At 40.0% G+C, this 16,184-nt stretch overlaps 1 protein-coding gene across 1 annotated transcript in view; it reads left to right on the top strand.

Moving 5' to 3' along the window:
- The window catches only part of LOC117346173 (vomeronasal type-2 receptor 26-like), a 53,676-nt gene extending 40,473 nt beyond the window's left edge, over positions 1-13,203 (top strand). Inside the window, exon 6 of the mRNA XM_033915575.1 lies at positions 12,299-13,203. Coding sequence (XP_033771466.1) covers positions 12,299-13,203 — 905 coding nt within the window. The remainder of the gene's footprint in view (positions 1-12,298) is intronic.
- The last annotated feature ends 2,981 nt before the right edge of the window (positions 13,204-16,184 follow it).

The following is a 16,184-nucleotide window of genomic DNA, read 5'->3' as shown; positions in this document are numbered from 1 at the left end:
AACTTTGTCTTAAATCCCTGGAGGGTGTTTTCCCCTATGACAGACTCTGTAAGAGTGTTCCAGTTTTCTACCACTCTCAGGGTAAAGAAGAACTTCCTTATGTTTGTACAGAATCTATCCCCTATCAACTTTAGAGAGTGCCCTCTCGTTCTCCCTACCTTGGAGATGGTGAACAACCTGCCCATATCTACTGAGTATATTCCCTTCAGTACCTTGAATGTTTCGATCATGTCCCCTCTCAATCTCCTCTGTTTGAGGGAGAAGAGGCCCAGTTTCTCTAATCTTTCACTGCATGGCAGCTCCTCCAAACCCTTAACCATCTTAGTCGCACTTCTCTGGACCCTTTTAAATAGTACCATGGCCTTCTTCATGTATGGCGACCAGTGCTGGACACAGTAGTCCAGGTGAGGGCACACCATGGCCCAGAACAGTGGCATGATAACCTTCTCCGATCTGTTTGTGACCCCATTTTTTATCATTCCTAGCATTCTGTTTGCCATTTTCACCGCCACCTCACATTGCATGGATGACTTCATCGACTTGTCGATCAGAACTCCCAATCCCTTTCCTGGGAAGTCTCTCCAAGTACCGCCCTGGACATCCTGTATTTGTGCATGAGATTTTTGTTACCGACATGCATCACTTTACACTTATCCACGTTGAACCTCATTTGCCATGTCGATGCCCATTCCTCGAGCCTGAAATTACAGAAGTTGTGAGTTCAACTCCCAGCACATCTTTTAATTGTAGGTGCACCTTGATGATTTCACATTGAGGTCAGCATTGTGCAACTGCACACCTCCATTTGCAATGAACTAGAAGCCACATTCAGGTCTGTTATGTGTTTTATTCTGTTTTTAAGCTTTGCCAAATGAAGTTATGTATGCATATATGCTTTCTTTGTTTGAAGAATGAACTGATTGGAGCAATGTGTAGTGAGAAAGAAAGTGTTATTTGGAGCAACAAACCTAAATCTGTGATTTTCATGTGCTGTAATTAGCTAATAACATTGCTTCTTTGGCCAGGAAACTAGTAGGTTTATGTGGTGTCTGAATAACACAATAAAATCCCTGAACTGTATTTAGAAGATCACTTTGGAAAGGTCCAAAGTCTGCCTAAATCCCATTCAGAGAAACATCTATCAAACTAATGTCTATGCAATGCCCAAACAAAGTTCAATGGATGATCTACCTGCATACCTAAATGCCATCCATAAAACTCACATTTATCCAACTAATGCCTTTCTAAAGCCCAAACAACATCTATCAGAACTCCAAACAACGCTCAAATATCTATTCTTTCTATTGCTTATAGAACCTAGTTTTACAATTACTATCAACTTTCTATGTAGCATACAGATTAAAATTACACCCTTCTACACTGATGTTCCAGTTCAACTCCCAGTCAGTACTTCTCACTGAAAATAAAATATTATAAATATCCTTTTAAAGATGGCATACTGTGCTACTTTTTTTGTTTTTATTATTTTAAATCTTATAATCCTGACATAATGAAGAAAAAGAATCACAAAAAAACCCACATTTTTACATATAACTAAATTCATTGTATGTATTGTATGTAATTCTTGTGTCTATAAGAGAAAAAAAGTGATTGTGTCTATTATTGGAGATGCGTATGTGACTCCTATGTAGCTCTGAGCATGATTCTATAAACCATGTCTAGTGGAGACATCCAAAGTACGCCTAAGTTAGGTGCAGTTTTCAGAATTGGGGCCTTAGTGTAGACCATTTCTGATTGAATTTACTAATAGAGTCATTCATTTTGGCATAATAATATTCATATCTGTAAGTCAAGCAGGTCAAATTCCAACAATTATTGTAAGACAAATTCCAGAGATGATTTTCAGAAGAAGTGAAAGAAGAGTGTTTAACAGGAAGCAATCTGTAAAAAAATACTTCGACGACACCTCATTTCGCCTATTAGTACAATCCTCCATTCTCAGCATCCTGAACTTAGGCAACATCATTTACTTAGGCTCCACAAAGAAAACCATTAGGAGACTAAAATTGATTCAGAACACCACCGTCCACCTTATATTCGGCTTGAACAAATAGGAACACGTCACCCCCTTCTACCAAAAATTGCACTGGTTACCATTTGAATCCAGAGTCCTATTCAAGTTTGCATGCTTCTGTTACAAAACAGTATTTGGTCTTTCTCCAAGTTACCTCAACCCACACTTCAATTTAAATTGCAACAATAAGAACTCCCACAGTTCATATCTTTGCCCCTTCCCCTCTCTAAAATTGTGTCATTTCAAAAGGTTCCTTGACAAAACCTTCTCCTTCCAGGCGGCTAAACTGAACCCATGGCTAACCCAAATTGTGCTCGATGCCCCCACCTACCTCGACTTCAGAAAACAACTCAAAACACACTAATTCCATGTACAGAACCCTTAATTACAACTTTTTTTTATTTCTCTCTCCCCAACCACCAATGATCTGGAATCTCTACCTACTCCTTCTCATTGTACATTCGTAACCTGTTAACTTCAATGACTTCATTGTTTGTATCTTTGACTAACAGAACTCCCTGGGTATGGCAATATACAAAATAAAGTTATTATTATTATTATATATATTTGTAAAGGTAATTATTCAAAACAATTGTTTTGTATGATATAGGAACAAAAATAGAAAATATTGTACATATAGGGGCAAATTCAATAAATGGTGTCCCAATTGTAGAGGGCAGTAGGCATCCTACCACTGTCTAACTGGCCAATTGGGATGCACTTTTATTTTTTTTTAAAACCTCCCTAGGCAGGCTGTCTACATTGGAGTTGCCTCTGGGAGCCTAAGGAGGCATGCAAGCCCACCTAAACTCACATGGGTGGGTCTAGGCATGGGTGTGGTTTGGCCCAGAAGTAACCTTAGGCAGACCTAGGTGGCCATACACATCTACCTTGGCTAGCAGGAGATAGTACAATGTAGGCTAACAAAATGCTGGCCTATATTGTAAGTAGACATGGCTGCTGAGCTTATCGAAGCAAGGGATCTCCCTGCCGTGATAAGTTTAATGGCTGTGGTTGTGGCCACCCATCCCCTCCTGAACGATTGCAGCAGGAGGGATGCCATTTCTCATGCCCAGTACCCCAACCCCTAACAATCACAGCAGGAGGGATGCTAAAACAAGATGATTTATCCCATGATCTCCTGAGGAAGCTTAAGGTAAAACGGGCCCCATTGAGATCAAAGATAGAGTTTTGACCTGAAATATCAATTTAAAGCTAAGTTCCTATTTTGCTATTTTATGAATTGGCTGATTGCATTTACTGTATATTATATCTGGAGGGGGGTGGTTGACCTATGATTGATAAGACATCCAGTGAATGGATCAGCATGCACTACTCTGTTGTGAGTTGAGAATGGGGAGTCTGAGGTCATTCCACCCTCCAAAAAGAGAACCTTATAATGGTTATATAATTCATTTTCAGCACAAAATAGAAAATGTTGAGAACATAAAGTTGATGAAATAATATGTTTTTGAGAATTTATGGAAAAAACTATATACCTGCTCTACTTTGCTCTTTGTGTTTTGTTGACAGTTTTGATGGAGTAGTTTGCCCATTTTTGTCCATCTAATCAAAGCCAATGGCCTTGAGATTTGGAAAACTGTGAAGTCAGTTGAAAAGGGCAAGTCTTACAAATTAGAGTTATCATGCCATTATTCTTTCCTGACCAACAGTTAAGCTAGGATTATTTCTCCAGCTACTATAACAACCTTTATCAAGTCTTATCAGGCCCTCGGCGCCACCACTCAGAACTCAAACTTCTCACAGTTCTAAGCTTTACGTGCCAGCTCGTCACTGGGTCTGTTTACTTATCTCTTATCAAGAACTTTGTGTTTAACTATATAACTTTTTCATTCTATTTAAACAGTTAATTCAATAAGCTGGTAGTTAGCTTTTAATTAAGTATTCTCTACTAGAGATGTCAATGCCGCTGGGGATGTCACAGCCGACATGTTTCCAGTAAACTGCTTTTTCAAGGCTCCATCCCTGGAAACATAACCAACAAGACTTCTTGTTGGTAATAACAAAAAGACTCTTACCATTGCCAATTTATCTAAGTATCTTATGCTTACCTAATCCCTGCCGACAACCACTGATTCTCTACGAAGACGGCGGCAGCATTTTTCCATTTAAATTATTGGGGCCGCCCCATCGGCCAGGGCCACATGATGATGTCAGCTCCAGATATATGGAACCTCCCCTTGAATTTCTTATTCACCGTTTAGACTCCTCCCCCACTCACTGTTTCTGATCAAACTAGAGACATCCACTCTAACTCTGTGTTAAGCCCATATGGAGATACAGTGTTCAATACATAAATCCAGCGTTTTTTCTTGTAGTTTAAATGTTGGTCTACATTAACCACTCCCTCCCTCCCATAATTTAACTGATCGATAACTCTCCATTTTAATTCCCCAGCATCGTGATTCTGAGCTAAACAATGTTCCACTATAGGAGCTTGTATCACCTTAGTTTTAATCCGTGATTTATGTTTGTTCAATCTAACATGGATCGAACGTAAAGTACGACCTACATAAACTAAATTACATGGACAAATGAGAACATATATTACCCCCTCCATCTGGCAGTTAGTATTAGCCGAAGCTACTATCTTTTTCTTAGTTTGAGGATCAATCCATGTTGTACCCTCAATAGTGTCCGCATTTACTATGATTACCTACCATCCTACTATGTCTCAGCCCTGTCTTTTTTTGGATCAAAACTTGGCCTATTGTCTTTCCTTTCTTAAAGGAGAACATCGGAACCTCAGTAAAAATTGCATGAAGCTGTAAAATATGCCAGTACTTTTTTTATCTGAAATATCAGTTCCTTAGCTGCTTCAGAATAAGGCAGTACACAAATAAGTCTATCTACCTCCTCTCTTACTTCTTTTTCTACTAATAGGAGCTCCCTATTAGCATATTTAACTCTTATAAAAGCTCTGTGGATAGACTTTTCTAGATAACCACAAGCTCTAAATCTGTTTTGAAACTGATTTGCTGCCTCTTTAAATTCTTTTATGTCTGAAGAAACCCTTCGTATTCTAAGGAACTGACTCACTGGGAGGTTAAATTTCAAATGATAAGGGTGATAACTTGAAAAATGTAATAGTGTATTCTGGGCCACAGGTTTCTTGAAAAGTTTAATTGTCAGTTGAAAATTTTCTTTAATCAATTTCATATCCAAGAATTCTATTGTCATCTTATTGTATGTGGGAGTAAACTTTAAATGGGGGTCCTTGGTATTAATCCATGCTAAAAATTCTAACAACCCCTGTTCTGTACCCTTCCAAAGGAAGAGAAGATCATCTAGAAATCTTTTCCATAATATGATATATTGAAAGAAGTCTGAAGGATATATTTCTACTTCTTCAAATTTACCCATATAGAGAGTGGCTACTGATGGTGCCAAAGTGGCCCCCATGGCCACCCCCTGGATCTGCTGATAATAGACCCCCTCAAACTCAAAATAGTTGTTCTCAATCACCCATTGAGTTAGTTTTGTCAAAAACTCAGTCCTAATTCTCTGATCTCCCTTTCTTTTAGACAAAGCCGCTTTTACTATGGCTTGAGCCCCTTCTTGTAGTATTCTAGTGTATAAAAAACTATATCTAACATAACCAAGAATGTTACTGAACCCACATCAATCCCCTGGGCTAAAATTCTAAGGAGATGGGAAGAATCTTTCAAATAGGAGGGGATCTTTGTAGCTTCTTTCATTAGAAAAACATCCACAAATCTTGACAGTGGTTCTAGAAGTGACCCTCTCGTGTTCACTATGGGTCTGCCAGGGGGACTGGATTGATTTTTATGAATTTTGGGACAAAATAGATATTAGGTGTTTTAGGGTATTTCTCCAGTAAAAACTGATATTCCTTTTTAGTTAACATACCATTTTCATAATAATGAGTTACCCAATCAAAGATATCTTCCATTAAAGGTTCTAGCGGATCACTAGGCAAAAGGGAATAGGCTGTCACATCTGACAATTGTCGATTTGCTTCCGTCAAAGAGTATGCCTTTTTGATCACTACTGTGGCACCCCCCTTGTCCGCTCTTAAGATCATAACATCATGCATGTCTTTTAACTGCATTAACGCTTTATGCTGTTGGTATGTCAAATTATAAGGGATCTTATACTGCCTAGCTTTTTCATAGGCTGAAATACCTAAGAGGACCGTTATCACCGAATCTATTGGTCCCGGTGGGATCCACCTTGATTCCTTTTTACATATAGACATATCTTCTTCATTTATTACTTCAAAGTTTTCTTTGTCTTGGAAAAACAATTTTAATTGGAGTTTTCTCAAAAATTTATAAAAGAAGATTTTCAACTAAAAAAAGTCCAGACATTGGCATATTGCATAGTTGAGTCCAAGTTCAAGTACTTCCTGTTGTTCTGTAGTTAACACCTTCTTAGAAATTTTTATTACCATTGATTCTACTTCTTTCCATTGGATTGAATTTTGCCTCTGCCTCTCTGGGTTCCTCTTGTCCTTCCTCTCGAGCGCGCTCTTCTTTGGCCTAGTGTCCCGTCTTCCAAAGCCTTGGAGGAGGAGATTTCCACTGATTCTCCACTGGTGACACCAGATTCTTCAGATGAAACACTAAAAGCTACTTTCTTTTTAATTGGGTCACTGTGACGAGCTGGCACGTAAAGCTTAGAACTGTGAGAAGTTTGAGTTCTGAGTGGTGGCGCTGAGGGCCTGATAAGACTTGATAAAGGTCGCTATAGTAGCTGGAGAAATAATTCTGGCTTAACTGTTGGTTTGAATGGTGTAGCTACCTTGAATAGTAAATAGTGCATTTATCTGATTATTCTTTCCTGAGGCAGGAGAGGTGAAACATTGGATGAATATTCCAGTAGCAAGTTTAGCAGCCTCAACAGAAATTAATATGTGACTCTTGGAGGAAGCATATGTCAGAGTGGAGTTTATTTAAATAGAGGATAATTTTTTCCATTTGATAGGGCTTGAGAGGCCTTTCATGTTTAAAAATGTTATATTAATGGTGGTCAGGATTTTAAATTATCCAATAGTGAAAGATGATCTACAGCATCAACAAGATTATCCAGTGTCTAGGTATGAGTGCTGATATTGTAGTTGCCACTTATATGTATACTAAGCTGCTACACAGAGGAGAGAAAAATAATTTCAAAAAGAAGAAATAAAAGTATAATTAGGGTACGTGAGCCAAGCATATTCAAGTAAGGCACAAGACATCAGCGACTGGAAGATATCTGATATGTAAATCAGTCCATATAAATAAAGCAGTGTGCAATGAAAAAATGAAGACATATCAAGTAGTATGAGATTGTTCTTCCAAATATTATTGCAGAAGAGATGGATCATCAAAGGTTTTAGTGATGTTATGGTGAGTGACCCACATTCTGACTGTATAATACTGTATAGTCCTATTGAGCCCTGATCAATTTTAACTTGGGGCCAGGGCAGGATTAATTCTTTAAGGGCCCCTAGGCACACAAATACACTGGGCCCCCTAGCCCTGCCCCAGCCCCACCCATACCCCGCCCCTTCCCCATCCCAATTTATTTACCTGTTTTCTGAAAGTTAGTTAAAAATGTATTAAAATTAGTCCAATAAAAGGATCACCATTTCTATTTCTAACCATTTATCAAAACAGATACAATACTACTTTATCCTAAAGCAATAACATTAAAAAAAAAAATTTTTCTACCTTTGTCATGTGGTTTCTGCTTTCCTCATCTTCTTGTCATTTTCTTCCTTTCATCCACTGTCTGCCCCTTCCAGAAGATGTCTGCCTCCCCTTCTTGGTCTGACATCCACCATCTTCCCTCTGTTCCCCTCATGGTCTGGCATCTATCTCCTTCCATCTCTCCATCCCTACCTGTGGTTTTTTAGCATCTATCTCTTCTCATTTCCTCCTCTCAGATCTAAAATCTGTTTTCCTCCACATTCTTTGGCATCTCTCTCTTCCCTTTCCTTTTCTTCTCTGGTCTTCCTTCTCTATTTTCTGCCTCCTAAATTAAATTATTTCTTACTATTCAGTCTTCAGTTTCTCTGTGTCTACTCACAGCTTGCCACACCTCCACTATCTCACTAACTCTATCTTCTTCCTGCTTCCAGCATGTGGGAAAGCAGCAGCAGTGGTGAGGAGGTGAGGGCCCCTCACCTTCTCACTGCTGCTGCTGCTTTCCTATATGTACCTGACACTGACGGCACAAGTTCTCCCCACTTCCATCATCTGCCCTGCCCCCTTCTCTCAGCCTTATATTGGGAGTAAAGATGACTGGTGAAGTCTGCTAAGAAACTAATGGTAGCCCCCCAAAATTATAGGTGTCCTGCGAATGGTTCAAACCACAAATCAGGCCGTGGCCCCACATACTTGGCTTTGCTACTATTCTCAGTGCCAGCCCAGACCAAGGACCAAACAGCTCTCTCAGCTCCACCCCAGGCCCATCTCCCTCCCCCCTCACCTTGGCGCAGGTCAGTAAGAAGTACAGTAGTACTCACCTTCTGTCTTTCTTTCTTTTTTTAAATTATATTTATTGTGAATTGAAAAGCAGGCCGTACAATCAGTAAACAAAACAAGCGTGCTCAATAGGGTACAATACAAAGATAACAAAAGGAATGAACAGTGCTCAACTTACCCCCAACCCAAGTTCAATTCTACAGTTTGATAATTGTAACCCACATACTCGCTTCCTCACCACAGCCACACCCCCAGGGAAACAATCCCTTACAGTCCTCATCTAATTCCCAACTCACACACCTCGCACACTCATCCCCATGCATGCATCCATCCTAACAGCCATCCAATGTCATACCTTCTGGGACCTGAAAATGGCCAGAGTATTCACTCACCTTCTTTCCGATGTGGGGGGTTGTTTTTCCCAAAAGAAGATGGGTCCCATGGCCCGCCGGCAGCGACTAAGCTCAGCAACCCTTCTGTTGCCAGCAGTGCTGCTGGCTGCTGCTCGGCCAAAGCTGCCCTCTGACATGAACCACCCAGGTGGAAACAGGAAGCTACATCAGAGGGGAAGCTTTGGGCTGAGCACTGCTTGCAACAGAAGGTTGCCACTGATGCCAGGGGGCCCGGCGCATGTGTTGCTGATATTTTCCTGGGGTGGGGCCCGGCGTTGCTGATCTTTCCCGGGGGGGGCGCGTTGTCGTTTGAAAAAAACCCAACAAAAAACTTGAGTAGTCTTTTTCTTTAGTTGGCCCCCTGCCAACTTTGGGTCCTAGGCATGTGTCTACTGGGCCTATCCATTAATCTAGCCCTGCTTGGGGCACAGGTCTAGGAAAAGTGTTATTTTTGTAGTTGCGTTGGAGAGGTCAGAGCCAAAGTATATTTTATTGCCAGCATATGTTATAGGTGATTTTGATTTGGCCGCTTGCAAAAATTTGAAGCATTTGATTGAATCAAAGTAGTTTTAAGATTTTATAAGATCAAAGGAAGGGTTGGTATCTTAGTCCATAGATAAATGACCTGTTATCCAGTTGTAGGATAAATAACCGTTGCTGTTACTCTAATATGAATAGTTTTGTCTAGTTTATTGAAATTTAATTTACTTTCTTGATTCCAATAATGGTGGACTAAATAGTAGACTGTATTTCTATGTATTACACTTTTGTGTAATTATTTGATTTTCTTTTTGTGTTATATTTCTAATCTGTTTTAAGATTGTAATGCTTGATTAAAAATTGGAAAAGGTTATAAATAATTTTTTTAAAGTAGTTTTAAGATAATTGGGTGAGGTGAATGCTTGTTAGAGAGGGGCCTGGATGGAATCCTGTGAGCTCACTCAATCTCTAAAGGTGGCTCAAATTGCAGGCCAAGGGTGATGGGAAGAAAAGACTGCAAAAATGAAAAAAATGTCAGTAGCTTCAGATTGTTCTGGGATATCGATGATCCGCACATTGTTTCTTCTCATCCTGTTAGAGAAGTCTTCCACTTCAAATTGCAGGGGATCTACACTGTGGAGGGCTCAATTAGTGTCCACGTGCTGCTCATCATGTGCAGCTATGCATTCCTCTAAGAGCTCCAAATAGGCATTAATCTGTGTAAGTTTAGGGGACATGTTAGAAATGTCCACTTTGATGTCTGAAGTAGTTTATTTATTTTATTTTATTTCTTCCATTTGTTAGTCGCACATACCTATACAAGCTCTAGGCGAAGGAAGGGGTTAGATGAGGGTAGGAAGGACTTTAGAGAGTTGGAAGGAGTAGAGAGAGGGAATAAAAGAAGTAGAAGGGAGGAACCATTAAACAATAGAATTCTGGGGAAATTGAAATGATAAAATAAAAACAAAGGGGTAAAAACAGGGAATGAAAATAATAATAATTCATAAACTGGAAAAAAATTGAAAAAGAAAATCAAAACAATCTGAACAGAAGTCTAGCTTGAAGTGTCTTCACTGCTTAGGCTGAGGATTGCGGCCGAAGGCAAGTAACCCAAGAAGTCCACAGAGGCAGACAACAGGCTAAGGAGGGAAGGGGTATCCAGCAGTCAGCTATCTTTGACAGGGCTGTCCTACCGGCTGCATGCTGCATCAGCTGGGTTTCTGCCACAATTGTTCTCAGTGCATCAACCGCAGGCGCCAGCCGATCCTTGCCAGCACACTGGATGCCCCTGTAGGCCACATCCTCTGACACGAAGCATCACTCTCCTCTTGACGGGCCCAAACATCGATCTCCTCACAGTGATAAGACGTGGAAGACCAAAAGGCAAGGTAGGCAGTGATCAGTCAGTTATTTTCTAGGGAGAGGCGGCATCAGCTCTCTCAATGGGGAGAAGCTGGGGATGTCTCTGACTCCACCGAGTGAGGCTGTGTCGACGACTCCCCCGATCCTCTGCTGCTGGAGTCAGGCTGGCACGAAGGAAGACGGAGCATAGGAGTGAGGGGTGCTGGTGGGGTTGTGATCTCCAGTCATAACCCTGGTCCAAAAAGAGAAAAGAATAGCTGCAATCCTCAGCCAAATGTAGATAAAATAAGGCCTCCGCCAATGATCAACAGCCCAAGGCATTCAGATCGATCGACTGTTAGACTGCAATTCTCCAACGGTCAAACTCCAACAATCAAATATGCTATCTGATTCATCTAGAGTAAAAATTAAATTAAAAAAAGAACAGAACACCGTAAACATAAATAAGGTATATGAAAGCAATAAAACAAAGTAAAAAACAAATAAAACTAAAAATTAAAAATATAAGCGAGAGACACTGAAGCCCAGGTCTTAATCGGGTAACATTCTAGAATCAGGTTTTGTTCTATGAGGCTTTTGAATAATTGTAAGTCCTCTGCGAGTGATGTATTATTAAGTAGATCATGAGGGAGAGACATGGCGTGAGCCTTCTCCACAAGTTATGATTTGAGTCTTTTATAAGCCAAAGTGAAAGCTGATACATTGGGTTTGGCAAATTTAGAAGCTATATAAGAAGAAAGACCACTATCTCAGATTCAAGGATGCAATAAATTGAGGTAAAGACTGATTTAAGCAAGTTTTAACAGAACACTGATGAGAGTGCTAGTCTCACATGTCCATGCACGGGATGGCCATGTGATATCCCCTACTTTAATTTAATTTAAAAATAAACCCCCTCTTCTACAAAACACGCTAGCAGTTTTTAGCACAGAGAGCCGTGCTGAATGGCCCATGCTGCTCCTGACGCTCATTGAGTTCCTATGAGTGTTGGGAATAGCGCGGATCATTCAGCATGGATCCCCATGCTAAAAACCACTAGCGTGGTTTCGTACAAGAGGGGGAAAATGTAATAAAAATGAACAAAACTCACTTTGTTTCTTGCCAAATGAAAAGTCTTGGTTCAGATTGGGTAACAAATGACCCCTATCATTTGGAAAGCAGTTCTATAGATGGACTCATAGGCCTTCTAAAATAAGGGCCTTAACATAACAAAAATTATAACATACACTTTATTTTTTCACTCAGGACCCTATATTTTAATAGCCAGAAAAAATGAATTCTTAATCAAATGTGTTTTCCATTTTCATTTCATGTTATGCATATGTGCTATATTTACTTTTATAAATGAGACAAATCAACAAGTGTACTTTTATACCAATGATGCTTCTCTCTGAGTGACCAGCAAATATGTGTCAAATAATGTCTATATGTGCATCATTAAAATATTATAGCTCTAGAAATTCTGGTATAGTCTAAGTTGTCAACAAATATATCCCTAATGATAAGAAAACTTATTTTTAGTCAGTGTCGTTCTTTGATGCATTTTGAGAAAAATGAGACACTCTCTTCTTTTTTAGATATGGATATATGTAAAAAATGCCCAGAGAACCAATGGTCCAATCGGAAGAGAGATGCCTGCATCCCAAAAGTAATAATCTTCCTGTCCTATAAGGAACCTTTGGGAATATCTTTGACTCTTATCAGTATATTCTTATGTTTCATCAACATTCTTATTTTGGGAATATTTATTAAATACCAGCATACTCCCATAGTCAAAGCAAATAACCGTAGCCTAAGCTATGTTCTCCTTATCTCCCTCATGCTCTGCTTCCTCTGTTCATTAATATTCATTGGCCAGCCTGATAAGTTGACCTGCATTCTTCGACAGATTGCCTTTGGTATCACATTCTCTATTTCCCTTTCCTCGGTACTTGCAAAAACCATCACTGTGGTCATTGCCTTCCAAGCTACCAAGCCCAAAAGTAAGCTCCGGAGCTGGATGAGTTCTAGTGTGTCGAATTCAATAGTCCTTTGCTGTTCTCTTTTTCAAGCCCTTCTATGTCTTGTCTGGTTGTGTACTGCTCCTCCATTTCCATATCAAAACAATGAATCAGAAATTGGAACAATAGTAATTGAATGTAATGAAGGGTCAATAATTGCATTTTATTGTGTTCTAGGTTACTTGGGATTGCTTGCTGGGATCAGCTTTATTGTTGCTTTCCTTGCAAGAAATCTACCTGACACTTTCAATGAGGCCAAACACATCACTTTCAGTATGGTGGTTTTCTGCAGTGTCTGGGTATCTTTCATCCCAACATACCTGAGCACCAGAGGCAAGTACATGGTGGCAGTTGAGATATTTGCTATCCTGGCCTCTAGCGCAGGATTGCTTGGCTGTATTTTTATCCCCAAATGTTTTGTAGTCCTATTGAAACCTGAGAAGAACAGCAAGAAGTATCTAACAAGATATGTAAAGACTTAAAATGTCTGAAAATGATAGCATTACTTTCATTAAAGAAAACTATAGAATCTCAAGTTAAATAAAAAATATTTTACCATTTCATTGTTTGGTTGTTGTTCTGCTATTACTTTAAATTTCATCCACAATTGATGCATTTTTGAAGTTGTTTATGTTGCTATGTATTTTATGTGAATCCAAAAAGAATTTGGATGAGAAAAAATATAGCACCTGTAAGCTCCTGATTTTCTATTGAAAGAACCCCTTTTAGAAAAGATTCTGATTTGGCTTAGTAGACTTTGAGGGTTTTGAGATTACTACTACTTATTATTTCCAATGCACTGCTAGACATACACAGCACTGTACATATAAGATAATCCCTTTTCAATAGATCTTACAATCTAATTAAAACAGACAAATAGGGGGTTAAGGATTTTCTCACAGAGGGAATGATAAAACAGACTTGGGAACTTTACAACTGAGTAGGAGTTAGTTGTTAAAAGCAGCTCCCCAAAAAGTGAGTTTTTAGCATAGATTTGAATTCTTCCAGAGATTGAGCTTTACTTACTGACTCAGACCATCTCTTCCAGGCACATGGTGTAGCAAGATAGAAGAGGCAGAATCTGGAATTAGCAGTAGATGAGAAGGGTATAGATAAGAGAGATTTTAGTGATCTTACAGAGAAACAAATGACAGGCTTTAGTGGTCTATTGGATTTGTACATAGAAAGAAAGAGAAAGGAATCAAAGATGTCCCTGAGGTTGTAAGCATCATGACAGAGAGGATGAAAGTATTATACACAGAAATAGAGAATGGGAAAAGAGGAGAGGTAGGTTTAGGTGGAAACATAAGAAGCTTGGTCTTGGCCATGTTGAGTTTTAAATAGCAGTGAGACATCCAGGAAGCAATGTCAGGCAGGCTGAGACTTGGCCTTGGCCTATAGAAATTTCTGGTGCAGAGAGGTAGAGGCCATCTCTGACAATATTCAAATCTAAGCTTAAAGCCCACTTTTTTTTTAAGAAGCCTTCAATGCCCACTCACCATATAATTAACCATAAAGAAACTCTCTGCTTCCCCAAGAGCTGGGAGTGTGTGGTGCAGTGGTTAGAACTAAATCCTTGGTTCACTGAGGTTGTGGGTTCAAATCCCACACTGCTCATTGTGACCCTGGGTAAATCAGTTAATCCTCATTGCCCTGGGGGAGCCCAGTAGAACAGTTAAGGAATAATGCTGGAGTACTTAAATAATTTGTAATCCACACAGAATTGTAGGATATGGCAGTATTCAAATCTAAGCTAAAAGCCTACTTTTTTGATGATGTATTCAACTCCCACTCACCATAAAATGACATATGTCCATCATTCTCTCTACAAGAAACTCCTCAACCCCTATATGTCCTGTTTTTGTCTGTCCAATAAGATTGCAAATTTTTCTGAGCAGGGACCATCTATTGCATGTAAACTGTATGGCAATGTGTATGTTTTTTACTGATAAAAAGTTAAATAGTAGTAATAGTGCAGTCACCAGCATAGAGATGATTCTGAAAACCTTGAGAAGAGATCATAGCACCAAAAGAATGAGAATAGATGGAAAAAAGAAGGGCCCCATGACAGAGCATTGAGGCATGCCAACTGTTAGTGGTATAGCAGTGAAGGAAGTATAGAAGCTTTAAATAAACAATAAGAAGAAAACCAAGAAAGAACAGAGCCCTGAAATTCAAGTGAGGACAGCATCTCAACAGTTTCAAAAGCAGAAGATTGAGAAGGACGAGGATGGAATAGAGGCCTTTGGATCTGGCCAGGGCATATCCAAATAATGAAGAGGGTGAGAGCCTGATTGAAGTGGATCAAGAATAGCTTGAGATGAAAGAAAATCAAGACAGTGGTTGTGAATAGAACATTCAAGTAGTTTGGATAAGAAAGAGAGGAGGGAGATGGATAAATAGTTGTAAGGGCAGGTGGGGTCCATTCAATATTGTACCAATGGGAGCAGGGGCTGGGGGTAGTCCACCATGGGTGAATTATCTAAGAGAGTGCATAGCCCATACACTTAATCTGGAACCTCTGACCATCTCTGCAACTGCTGCTTTCCCGTACCAGCAGCAGTGGTAAATTTATCCATCATGGGACCTTCCTGCACCTACCCACATCTGCCAATCCACCCTCAGGTATCACTTGCACATTGTACCATAGCATAGCCATGTGGATGTCAGTCCAACCTCTTTATTCTAGAGCAGAGTCAGCAGCCACAGGGAGGTATAGGAAGGTCCCTGCTGCATTTAAGTTTACAGTCACTGCTACTGGTTTGAAAAGCATGCAGCAATTGTGGGGAGGTGAGGGTAGGATACTGGATGGCATTGGAGTTGAGCAAAAGTGTGGTAGAGGGAAAGGCAAGTGAAGTGAAGGGAGTTAGGGGGCATATTCTGATATATAATTGGGGAGCAGTGAAAGACAGAAGGGAAGGGATGCTGAATGGGATTAGGTAGGAGGAAAAGAGAGAGGGAGCAGAAGCTAATGGAAGTAGGGTGAAAAGAAAGAGAAAAGGAGACAAATATTGGATGTTAATGGGTAAGGGAAAGGTTAGAGCAGATGCTGGAATGGAAGTGGGGATGAGAGAGAGAGGAGAAGGTGGTGGATAGAAGTAGGGAAGAGAGAGAGGGAGAAAGAGGGGAGCAGAGGGGACTGCTGGTCCATCGTGCCCAGCAGTCTGCTCATGCTGCGGCCCTCAGGTCAAAGACCAGTGCTCTAATAGAGTCTAGCCTTACCTGCGAATGTTCTGGTCCAGCAGGAACTTATCTAACCTTTGCTTGAATCCCTGTAGGGTGCCATCCCCTATAACAGCCTCCGGGAGAGTGTTCCAGACCTCCACCACTCTCTGGGTGAAGAAGAATTTCCTTACATTTGTATAGAATTTCTTCCCTTCTAACTTTAGTGAGTGCCCTATTCTTCTCTTCATCTTGGAGAGGATGAACAATCTCTCTGTCTCTACTTAAGAACATAAGCAGT

Source organism: Geotrypetes seraphini, chromosome 12 (genome assembly GCF_902459505.1).
Source record: "Geotrypetes seraphini chromosome 12, aGeoSer1.1, whole genome shotgun sequence".
Classification (NCBI taxonomy): domain Eukaryota; kingdom Metazoa; phylum Chordata; class Amphibia; order Gymnophiona; family Dermophiidae; genus Geotrypetes; species Geotrypetes seraphini.
The sequence above is the reverse complement of the archived record's forward strand: the minus strand, read 5'-3'. Positions and strand labels throughout refer to the sequence as shown.